General features: G+C 39.5%; 1 protein-coding gene across 4 annotated transcripts in view; it reads right to left on the reverse strand.

Moving 5' to 3' along the window:
• Positions 1-223: 223 nt before the first annotated feature.
• The window catches only part of LOC107092535 (SUN domain-containing protein 1-like), a 35,271-nt gene continuing 23,343 nt past the window's right edge, over positions 224-12,151 (reverse strand). For 3 of the 4 annotated variants that reach the window (XM_015387063.1, XM_015387061.1, XM_015387064.1), the window contains 19 exons: positions 11,892-12,146; positions 11,646-11,780; positions 10,305-10,457; positions 9,434-9,517; positions 8,093-8,203; positions 7,853-7,972; positions 7,661-7,754; positions 7,271-7,329; positions 6,636-6,820; positions 5,350-5,628; positions 4,465-4,557; positions 4,228-4,316; positions 3,959-4,103; positions 3,547-3,861; positions 3,341-3,425; positions 1,159-1,274; positions 839-1,006; positions 665-757; positions 224-568 (listed from right to left, as the gene is read on the reverse strand). In XM_015387063.1, coding sequence (XP_015242549.1) covers positions 452-568; positions 665-757; positions 839-1,006; positions 1,159-1,274; positions 3,341-3,425; positions 3,547-3,861; positions 3,959-4,103; positions 4,228-4,316; positions 4,465-4,557; positions 5,350-5,628; positions 6,636-6,820; positions 7,271-7,329; positions 7,661-7,754; positions 7,853-7,972; positions 8,093-8,203; positions 9,434-9,517; positions 10,305-10,457; positions 11,646-11,780; positions 11,892-12,146 — 2,696 coding nt within the window. In that variant the 3' untranslated portion in view covers positions 224-451. The remainder of the gene's footprint in view (positions 569-664; positions 758-838; positions 1,007-1,158; positions 1,275-3,340; positions 3,426-3,546; positions 3,862-3,958; positions 4,104-4,227; positions 4,317-4,464; positions 4,558-5,349; positions 5,629-6,635; positions 6,821-7,270; positions 7,330-7,660; positions 7,755-7,852; positions 7,973-8,092; positions 8,204-9,433; positions 9,518-10,304; positions 10,458-11,645; positions 11,781-11,891; positions 12,147-12,151) is intronic. The other variant, XM_015387062.1, reaches the window with a different exon arrangement.

The raw sequence follows: 12,151 nt of genomic DNA on the forward strand, positions 1-12,151 counted from the left end.
AAAAGAAACAAACCAGACGCAGATTGATAAGGTGATTGAGATGAGCCTGTAACTCCCACCCCATCTAAGGTGTCCACCTTCCTGTAGAAAAGGGATGGATTTGTCTGCTCAGGGACGCCTCCCTACCCTCATGAGCGACTCAGTGCAATGAAAAGGGGACTTCTAGCTTCTTCTGTGGTTCCATTTCTTGCTGCGATCCTTTACAGTCCTTTACAGACTTTACAGTCCTTTACAGACACACAAACATCCCTGTGATTATTTCAGAATTTCATAAACCTACTTTTCATTCCATCTCGCCACATTTCTTTTACGTCCACAATGTCTCTGTCTTCATGGCTTTCATACCAAACTGTCCACACTGTGAGGTCCCCTCTGTTTCAAAGAAGCTGGTGGGAGTTATATACAGGTGGGGTGTTATGTAGTTTTATTAGTGTGTCTGCTGCTGGTTGCTTCATTCGGGACGAGGTTCTCCGTGGACCCTGAAGCGGTACAAGCACGTGTATTCTGGATGACCCCAGTTAGACAGAACCCGCACCTCGATAATCTGGAAAGATTTCTCGTTTTTCTCCTGAAAGATAAAACGGGAATTAATTTATTGTTTTAGGCAGAGACTTTAAGTGTTTTATTTACATTTGAAACGTATCAAAGTTGATTTGCAAGTTACCTTAACAGGAAAGATCTGCAAAGCCTCGCCATCCTCCTCATATGTATAGTCCCCAAGCAGTGTTCCTTCCTCTTGGTACTCGTCATCTAAACCCTAGTAGATAAAATAATCAAAAATAATCATTTAATTAAATATTCACAGCCTTTTTTTAAGCTATTGTTTAGAGTTACTTACAAAGACAGTGAAGTTGCGTGGAGCACTGGTGATGTTTCCTGTGGGAGAGAGGGCCTTGGGGATGTGCTCCACACAGAAGGATGTGGGCAGGATCCTCAGGGATAGCCTGATCACCAGATAACCTTGAGAGCCTTTAAACGCCCAGCAGTTACCAGGATACACATCAGGCTAAAGGAAAAGAGAAAGGCAAAGGATTAAATCTTTTTTTTTTTTTTAAGTGGTCAATTTAAGAGGTGTTAAAGTCTTCTTTTGTTTTGCTGTTTTCTCTCATTGTTAATTTTCCCTCTTTTGCGATATTACAGTGCTGGAGGGGTGCTCACCTGGATGACAACACGGGGAGACTGGGAGAAGTACCAGAGCGGCAGGCCGAACAAACTCATCAGGGCCGTTTTTGTCTCATACGTCTCGGAGCAGCGGGTGCTAAGGATGCTACCACCTGACGAAACAGAGAAAACTGTTACACACAAGATAACATAATAGAACTCTCCTTATCTGGATTATTGAAGAACTTCTATTCTATTTATATGAAATGGTCAAATACAGTGTATTCCTAAAGAACTTCAATCTCTTGACTTTTGTTATCTAATAAATCCAGGTTATGTGATAAACCAACACAATATACCCCCCTTTAAGCTGCGTTTACACCGAAGGCAGCAGGAGCAGCAAAAACGTGTCTGCTGCTTCATTTTTGCTGCTTGTACCAGTTTAGTTCTGATGCGCGGCTGAAGCAGCTTTGCTGCTCTGGCTGCGCGGTGAAAAAGTGGATCTGACGCGCCTTGGGCGGAGCTACTCTATCCTTTATTTGACTTGCAGCTATATTTGCTTTGATCAGTGGGAATAAAGTAGTTTTGATATGTTTTTTTTTTAAGTGGGAAAAGCCACCTCAAAACTTAATCTGTGCAGTCAGTTCATCCAGATTACCATCTTGCCTTCCATTATTATTTCTCTCGGAGCCGCTCAGACCCCCACATACCGGCGGTGTGCTGTCAGTAGGAATCCCTTCAACAGCAGCCTCTGACCCGGTCGCCTCCTCGCGGTTCGCTGCGGCAGCTGGAAGCGGTTTTCATGTACATAATCCAAACTGCAGGCACCAGGATAATAAAAGCGAACATGTTTTGCCGGCAGGTTTCTACATTTTAAGCTAATTTAGGCGTTAATTAACTATTTTAGTGGAGTGATCACAGCGCTCTGTGTCATCAACGATGTGTCTGTCTCCCTGTCAGCTCCCAGATCAGCGTCTCTGGTTGATGCGGCGAGTTGAGCAGCAAAAGTTCAATTTTTTCATCTCGAGCAGCAGCGCGTTTGCGTCGTGTCGCACGCGTCAGATGCTTGAACGCTCCCAACGCGCTGCTTTAGCTGCTCAAAACGCACCGCGGGACATTTTGCTGCGCCTTGACACGCGTCAACCATTGACTTTGCATGTAAAATCGCTAATTCTGCGGCTCCTGCTGCGTTCGGTGTGAATGCAGCATAATAATGAAATGGAAGAACAAAGCTAAAAGTTTTCTCAGAAATGTTTAGATAAAAATCGTTATTTCTATTTTTCTTGTAAATACTTTAGTGTGAACAGTTGAGGACTCTGATTAGAAAGCTTCTGTGAGGGTGCAGCTTCTCATCTGGATTTACGTGGGGACTTTGATTGGATCGTTCTAACATAGAACATGGTATAGTGGATTAAGCTCCATGTTTGGTGTTTAGAGCCACTGCTTTATAATCTAACCATGTTTTAACCTTGTCTATAAAATTCTCTGACCCGTCTCTCTAAATCCTTTACTGTACAGATACAATCATATCTTATCCCAAGTGGGGTCGCGAGGGATGCTGGTATCTCCAGCTGTCCATCGCAGAGATACATTTAAACTGATCTCTAACTAGGTGAAAATCAAATGTTGATATTTTTTATTTAATAAATACAATGTATTATTTTTGTCCCACCTTTTATATTTGCACCAATTGGTTTTGTCAAATTTATTTATCCAACAAAATACATTCAAGTTTGTGATTGCTATGTTTGCAGAGCGTTTTATGGGTATTGTACAAGTGTTGGATAAACACAGGTGTAAAAGTGATGACTTTTTTTTTTTACTTATTTATGAAAAAAAATGTTTAGAAAGGCAACATCTTTTCCTTTATTATCCCCAATTATAAGATCCTGACTTTGCATTTGAGTCAGAGGTCTTTCTGCACGCGGTTTGTATGCTCTTCCCAACCTTTCCACATAAACAAACAGTATACATGCTATAGCTCTTTATGTTACCTTTAGTATTGGCTGTAAGGATAAAGTAGAAAGCATGGATGAATGGATGGGGAGACAGCAGATGTAAGTCGATTCACAAGAGTTTAATACCCTGCAGACTTCCAGCCTGCTAATGCCTTTGTCCTTATTACATAAGACATACGTTATGTAGTTATAGAACAGCTAGACTGCTAATCCCTTTAAAGCACACCAGAGTTAACTACTGACCTGGATACAGGCTCAGGATGGACGTGTTTCAATCTTACCTCCAGACTCCAGGGCATAGTCCACCTGACCCGTGCGGTCTTGGGAGTAAAGCTTCAGGGCGTTCTGAACAATCAGCTTCACATGCTTTTTTTTTTTTTTGTATCCAAATAACAAAACAACAGTTTGTGTCAAACAAATAGCTTTTTCTTATTACATTTTAAGATGAAGAAGTGAATCCTTAAAAGCAGGAGTTTCTCTTACTTACCTCCTCAGAGAGGCCCTCCGCTGTAGACGTGTGCTGAACCGTCCCCGTTACCGTCTGAACGATGCTTCTGGTCCTGGTCTCGGCTTGGTTTAGTGTCTGAGCTTGGCTGTGCTCCAGTTGTAATGATATGTTTTTCAGGATGCTATGCTCGATGGAGGCCAGAGCCGCCTGCAGGTCGGGCGTGCTCACATAACGCTGTGACAGCCATTGAATCAGAGATTCAGGGATTTCCCCCTGCTGCTCTGCTGATGAACCTCTGCCAAAGAACAAAGCCTGTAGCTCTTTCCTCAGCTGCAAGGAAACTTGACCAGATATCTAAAGAGGAGGATTTGAAAAAGAAGGAAATCTTGATCACCAGGGAGTTTGAACTCTTAAAGAACATTACTTCAAAGCTGGAAAGTGTGTTATTTACAGTCTCCTGCAGTCCATTCAGCTGCTCACATTTGCCCTTACATCCTGCAACGCCCTGCAGGTCCCCCCTGATTTTACCCAGCTCTGCTTCAAGTCTCTGCACCTCAAGCAGCAAAGCATCATGGTCCTCCTGCTTCACACTCACACTGACAAAAAGACAGAAAACTACACATTAAACATTTTAACACCAAAAACTTCAACCAAGAAACCAGAAATAAATGTGTTTTCATTTAAGTTTTGAGATTTAGTCATTTGTCTTTTCCTCTGTACCTGACAGGAGGCGAGACTGCAGCAGATTTAGAAACTTTCTCCCTTTCATCCCTCTTCTGCTCATACTTCTGTTGGTTCTGTTGCATCTCCTATGATAAACACATGGGAAGCTTTATTCAGAGCATTCATTTGGATTTCTATTTGCTGTTTTTTGTTATCTAATCTGCATCCTCTGTGTTCACTTGATGAGGATGAGGATGTGGTCTTGTAAGGATGCTGGAAACTTGCTGTGCATACCTCAGTTTTGGTTGCCAAAGCCTTGAGCAGCAGCTCCAGATCAGCCAGACGTGATGACTGACTATCATGTTGCTCTTTCTGCAGCTCTAAACCCTGCAAAACAAACAAATAAAAACTGATTTAACAGCTGTGTAACAAATAAAGCTTTATGTTCAACGTTTGCAGAGGAAACTAAAACCAGACTAGATTTCAACATCCGATTCTACATAGATTGTGAATGATTGTGAATGTATACAGACACATTTTATACATGTTTTATTATACAGAGCTCTAATTTTTCAGCATTACATCAAACCCCTTCCAACCATTTCCTTCTGTGTGGAAGAAAAATACAGCAGTACATTTGTCTATAATTATGAGAGACAGATTGGCCTATTTAATTTGCACTGCATGGATTAACAAGCATTATTTCATTTTATATTTATATGATAACGAGTTACAGCCTGTCAACATGCAAGAAATATTTTTTATTCTAAAATATTTAATATGTTTTGTTGGTCATTTAAATGTGTTGAAATGATTTTAATCTATAGCTATACATTTAGCTTTTTAAAAACATTTAAATAGTTCAGTTTGCACCGTTTCATGTTAAATTTTCTTCTGTGAAATGTAAATTTATAAGATCATATATTCAGTTTACTAATAAACATTTGAGCATATTTTACAATTCCATTAATGTTAGATCTAAACACATTCGTATATAAAAATGTCACATATTTTTTGTTATTAAGTGAAGCAATAGTAACCTTTTGTGCCAATAAGTTTAATATTATTTTAAATTTGCCTTTTTGGAAGATGTAACCAGTAATATTAACTAATTTATTTTCTAAAGCACTTCGGACAAAACTGGCAGGACCAAAGGCTGTTAAAGATGATCAAACCAACCTGTGCTCTGTTTTTGCTCTCCTGCTCCAGCTCTCCTCGCAGCACCCCCAGCCGCTGCTCTATCAGAGACGACACCCACACCTCAAAGCTCTCCCTCTCATTCTGACTGTGGAGCTGCTCTCTCAGGGAGCTGTAGAGACCCAGAATATCACTGTGACGCTGGTCCTGCTTCTGGTCTCCCTGCTGGACTTTGTCCCACAACAACGCCAGCTGTCGCTCAACACGTTCGAGACGCTCCAAGTCCACCGTACTGTGGACGCTGACTGGGGGAAGGATTGGCTGAGAGGGAATATAAATCAGATATAATTATAATAATCTGAAGTTTTACTCTTAATCAATACAGATGCTAAATACTGTAGTTTGTGAAGGCATGACACATTCAACATTTTGTTAAATTATTACATGGATTTCCATTATACTTTACTATCAGCTATTATGTATTGTGTACAATGACAATAAAGGCTTTTAATTCAATTCAGTTGCAACAAACTGAAGTCAGGACATAAGGAATTAAAGTCCATTTGTGTATAATTTCATCTAATTTAAAACAAGCTGCTCAGTAAGACTCGCTGACAAGCTGGGCAAGCGAAACAGCAGACAGGTCAGGGAAACATTTAGGAATGGGAGGTTATGATAAAATACATAACTAATATAAGACATTGCCTACAGCCATCGGAACACTTTTTACATAAAAAAACAAAACAAAAAAACATTATTTTTTGCATTTTACAATAATGCACTGATTTCTTGTGGTCAATTATATAAAACTTGAAAGCAAACTACGGTACTAAACTCTTTGGTTGTCAGAAAGTTTAATAAGGTTTATAGATGTTATTTATTCTTCTATTGCCATTATATTGTCACAAGTACAGAGCAATGAAATGAACTCTGCATTTAACCCATCCTCTTGGGTAGCAGTGGGCTGCCATTGTGCGGCGCCCGGGGAGCAGCGTGGAGTTAAGGGTCTTTGTTCAGGGAGCCAGAGTGGGAGTGAGGCTTGAACTCAGAACCTCAGGATTCCAAGCGCAATACCCTAACCACTAGGCCGCCACTCCCCAAAGCAGGCATTAGTGCGAAGGGTCTTGCAGAACGGTATATATCTCTCAGGTGACGGTATATATTTCTCTTGCTGAAGGACCCACAATGGCAGCTCATTCCCCCCAGCTGGGATAGGAATCCAGGCCTCCTGTTTGCATGATGGGTGACTTAACACTTAAGCTAGCCAGCAGCAATGAACCAGTTAATATTAAGGTTACTAATTCCAATGAAGCACTGAGGCTACTCACTGTTGCTTGCGAGACTGGAGTGACATGAGCCTGCTCCATGGGAGACTCTGTTGCAGGGACAGCAGCAGGAACAGCAGCCAAGTTCGAGAAGTAGTTGAATGAGGATCTAGAACGCCACTCAGTGAGGTTTATGGCTGGAAGGTAGGCAAGCAGAGCAGCGGCGGACGGAAGCCACCACCATAAAACTGCAGGAGGACAGAAGAACATGAGCTTAAATGTTCCTTAAAAGAGAGATCTTTTATAACAGTCTTTGTCTCATTGGTTAAACATTTTCTAAACATTAAGGTTACTAATTTCAAATCCTATACATGGAATATTGACATTTAAAATTAAATGTGCAGCAAAAATAGAGCAAATAAGATTGAAAGGTTTTGATTCATAAACTTTCATCATTGTGTAAACTGTATCTGAAAACTTAATTAAAGGATACATTATTAAAATGCATCACCTGAGAAATATATACTGTTTTTTAATGTCTGATCTACAGTGAAAACTCAAAAAGGTTGGCCTGTTTCTGCTGCTACATTTACAGCACTCTAGAGATCTGTGCTGGTTCCAGTATTTGCACATCTTTCTGTGTGTGCTGACTAGAGTAAATGGATTACATCTAGTTTAAAACTAGATGATTCACTCACGCAGAAGGAGCAGAAGGAGCAAAAGGAGCAAGAGGAGTTTCCAGAGTTTGGGAAGGCATCTGAAACACAGAGGCACACACTAAATATTACTACTGATAAATACAAAATAATATAAAGAATTGAGACCAGAAAAATCCAGATTAGAAACCATAAAATGTTCCTTTAGTCAAATATTTAAAAATGATTTAAGTAGAGATTTTATTTTATATTTTTTATTTAACTCATTTTTTCTATATTGCACATTTTCTGGAGCATATTGGAAAATAAACTTAATTTAGTAGAAAATAGCCACTTTTATTTATTCTTTAGAGTCATATATAATGCATATTAATAACAAAATATCAAACCTATTTATTATTCATTCACATTATAAAAGGAAAGCAATCTTACTGAGTCAGAAAGAAGACGTTGAGGAAAGACATGAAAGACACCATCTGGTACCATCCTGTTGCAAGAAACCACAGCAGTCCCTTTCCTGCCTTCACTAAAAGTGGTTGAAAATGCAAAAATGATTTAAACAATCAGACAAAAGAAGGGATTGAGGATATTTTTTAGAGAAATTAAGAAAAAAACTAAACCTACCGGGGGTTGCTACGATCATCCAGAAGAATGAGAGGAGCCTCTGCGCTGCTGAGGTAACTCCTGAACCTAAAGCTTTACCAGCCCCAAGCACACATTGACCAGGCTGCAGCAGACAGGAACCTGCAATATAAAGTGAATGAGGTTCACCAATAACATCCGCACATCTTTTTTACAAAGATATTCTTTTACACACGTCAGTGTAAAGGAATGATCAGCGTTAGTAATGAAGCTTCAGTTAACCTGCATAAGCTAGGAGGCTCCACAGCGCCCCCATGAAGCGCCTTGACCTAGAGGTCTGTGTGAGGACGACGGTGTGAGACTCAGTGTACTGCTTTCCTTTACAGTCATCACCTGTGTTTTCAAAATAATGGACAGCAGAGAAGCAGAATGCAAACATAATCAAACAAAAGTAAAGAAGCTGCATGAATAAATTACTCTGCAATCAGTAAACATAAATGAGAATCAAGCGCCTATAGCAAACTATAGAAAATTATACAATGATAACAGCTGCAAAGCTTGATGGAAAACATTAACATAACCTTAAGAACACCATTCTAAAAAAAAAAAAAAGGCTTTTGTCTTATCAGCTTGTTTAATGATTTAAAGGTGAAACTAGTTTGCGTCATCGCCTCGACTTCAGCAGAAAGTAAGCGATTAATCACATGAGGAATCTATTAATGTAGGACCCAATCAATAGTTTTTATTTTTTGCAGCCCAAATAAACCTGTGTATTTATTAGTTAGCTTTGTTTTTCTTTTCCCTGGATTTAATGATTGAAATACCCAAGAAAATCACACTGGCTTACCGGTAAAAGTATTTTGTTAACATAGAGACCCTATTTATATGGTGTTTAAAGTCTGAGTTGATTCTCTGTATCAGAAAAAATTATGTTTCTCAGAAGTCAGGAGGGAATTAAATGTGTCAGTTACACATTTCCTTAAAAAACATTTTGTGAATCCATTATTTTGATTGGCTGATAGGTCACCAGTTACAGCTCCTAAAAGCTGTACTTAGTTTAAAGACAAAGACAGAACCAAGCCTTCAACAAGTCTTTGTCTATCAGAGTGAGAACAAGGACCTATTCCCCTGTTAGGATGGTTAATGTGTTCAACATTTGTTTTAAAGCCATTCAATTTTGATTAATCGACACTTTGTGATTTTAATATTTTTGCATATTAAATTCATGTATTTACAAACCTTCAAGCCACGCATTACAAGCCAACTAAAACGTGAATACAATAACCGTAAGAAGTAGGTACCTGCTATGCCTCTTCACTTTCCATCCAATTTCCTTTATATCTATTTTCTTTAAATAAAATAAACAGACTAATAAAACAGACATGCATCATAATCACATACTATGACGCATTTTAAAAATGATGCTTTTTAGAAACCCTATATGGATTAGTAAGGTTTTGCTTCACTTTCTGCAGGTCATGAAGGTCAACAGGCTGCAGAGCAGTTGGAGCAGTTCACACAACCTCTGCCCACTGCTCCTGACACGGGGCATGCATATCATTGACTTTGTCAATCAGGAACCCCACACAAAGAGAAAAGAGACCATGTGTTGTGTCTGCTTACATAGGGAACCATTGAGATTAAGATGGGAGGTTTCTTCCGTCACCAGATCCTTCACGTTCATGCTTCCACAGAAGCTAGAGTGACCTGCAAAACACAAATGACAGATTCATTTGCATGATGAAAGTTTTTTTGCGCCGAGCATCATGGAGAACACACTAGAAGTCGAGGAAACCATGATGACACAAGATTGACTGTGGAGGAAATTTAGCTTTTGCCGTGAAGCAAGCAGGCATGAAACCAGGGAAGAGAATGCACAGAAGAACCTGCTAGAAACAGGAATAATAAATAAAGAAGTGAAAATGAACCATCAGAGAAAATACAATCGCTGCCTCTGTGGAACGAATGCAATTAAGGAAAACATTGGATAGAAACATATATAAAAACTTTGGTCAAAAACCTGCTTTCCATTTATGGGAAGAGGATTTAAGGACTTCTTAAAAAAAAGCATAATCGTTAAAATATTAGGTTTAAAAGGGTTTCAGAAGTTGACCTTAAAGGGACCATTCAAGTGCATATCTACTCTCATAATTGAATTTAACATAATGAAGTGCAACAGGTGTTATGGTGTGTCTGAAGACTTGAAACAATGGTGTGGCAAGTTATTTTGATTCCTGTACAATTCCCCTTTCAAAAACAGAAAAAGGCGTGAAAGTGAAAGTTGATCAAAAAAAAAAGAGGAAGACTATAACATTCATCAAAGGCTCACAAACTTTGTGAGCGAGCAGCAATCTACTGTATCTCTGCAGCAGTTTTCTATATGGTTCAACAAAAAAGTAAAAGTTTAGAAAGTAAAGAAAGTTCATTAAAGGGAGAGAAGCAGAAAACCTAGAGCTGTGATTTTTCTTTTCTCCAGCGAGCCAACGGCAGATACCTTGTTCTTCAAAGCCATACACCTTGGAGCCCATCATCCTGTGGAGGGCAGTCTGCCTAAATAGCCACAGGTTGGACAAAGAAGAGGACCAGGCTTGTCTCCAGGAGTCTGAGAACGAGGCCTGGACACCTGCTGACACATCCGACGAAACCCCTGTCCACATAAGCACCGTTAGTCCAAATTGAGACCAGATTAATGGTTAGAGAGACAAAAACACTGCCTTTGCAAATGTATTCAAACCCCTTGAACTTTTGTTGAATGTTGGTTGTATTTTTCTGACCACCTTTACTGTCCCTGCAGAGGAAAAGTGAGTCTAAAGTCTAATGCTACAACTACCGTGCATACAGGTGATGTAAGTATTAGTTTCCTGAAACTAGAGATCAATATTTTAGCATCAGACATGGTGTTCTAGTACTGCAGTGGCAGAGCCAGGTGGCAGAAAACTGATGGGCAACAAAACCAGTTTAGGGTCAATCTAAACTAATCACACTAAAAGAAAAAAAAAAACATCCATATTCGCATAATAAATCAATAAAGACAAGAGTAGATTTTCAGAAAGCCTTTGCCAATAAATCTACAAAAAATAATTATACAAGTATGTTGTCTAAATTGGTGAGGGGTTCTGGCTGGAGACCTTATCTATCAGGACACTTTGTTGCAGATCTGCATAATGGTGAACTCCTTCACTGTCAGGAAGAAAAATCAGTCCAAACATTCAACCTGAGAGTATCACTGCTGCCAACTTCTGTTTGAGATTGGAAAGTATGGGGTGGCCACTGATTTGCTATTGATGGCCAGCGCCGACCCTGGCCCCACTTCTAGCTCCACCCCTGCTACAAAAGCTTCATCATCACTGGTGTATAAGACAAAACAAAACAGGAACTTCTCTACTATCTCCCTTCATTCTGAGGCTTTAAAGAACAGGGGATATTGGTGTAAAATGAAATAGATAAATAAAGGAAACATTTTCAAATTTCTTTTAGTAAGTAATGAAAAAGAAACACATGAATCCTCTCCCTTTTGCTTTAACATGAAGTCCTACCATGCAACATTTCATTAAAACACAATTAAAGATTTTAGTTGCAATTTGACAAAACTGTATAAAGGTTCTAGGAGTATGAATACTTTTAGGAGGAACTGGAAAAATAAAAAAGATTATCAGTAAGGATCGGGAAGAGAAGTAAATGACAGAAATTCAAATCCAAAACAAATCCAGACAGCAGAAATAGAGGAACAGACTGATCGAACAACAGGAAAGAGTGAGAGATAAATAAAAAACTAGAGAGCCAATGATCAGAGGACTGGATACGGAGAATAAAGGGCTGATGGTTAAAAGAATACCTTTTCCTGCTGAGCTCCTGGTCTTAGTAACCAGCCAGACCAAACTGCTGTAGAAGATGGAGACTAACGACGCGATGTGAGCCAGGGCTTTTTTGCTGTATTGCATACATGAGTTCCCCATTGACATCAGGACACCTTTGGAGAAACATCAATAATTATTAACATTCTCCTTCTCACGTCATTTATCTGCTTATACAGGGTTAAACATTCCAGCTCAAATAGTTTCACATTAAAACATTTTCTTACCCGTCTTGTTCCTTCGACTTCTGTCCCTGGTATAAATACTTGTGTAAGGTGAAGATACGGAGGAGAGGACATCAGTGGAGAGTTCCGCTGTTTGGCAGGGCGATGAGGATAATGATGACTCTGTGATATGGGAGTCCGTTTTCTGAGAGTGAAATGAACAATCTTTGCAGATGTAACCATTAGGTAGCGAGGCGTGGGACTTGGAAACGCTGGCATCTCCATTGATGTTTGATGAACTGTGGCTGGAGCGCTGCCCTGAA

The sequence above is a fragment of the Cyprinodon variegatus genome, unplaced genomic scaffold, assembly GCF_000732505.1.
Source record: "Cyprinodon variegatus isolate N-32 unplaced genomic scaffold, C_variegatus-1.0 Scaffold384, whole genome shotgun sequence".
In the NCBI taxonomy this organism is placed as follows: Eukaryota; Metazoa; Chordata; class Actinopteri; order Cyprinodontiformes; family Cyprinodontidae; genus Cyprinodon; species Cyprinodon variegatus.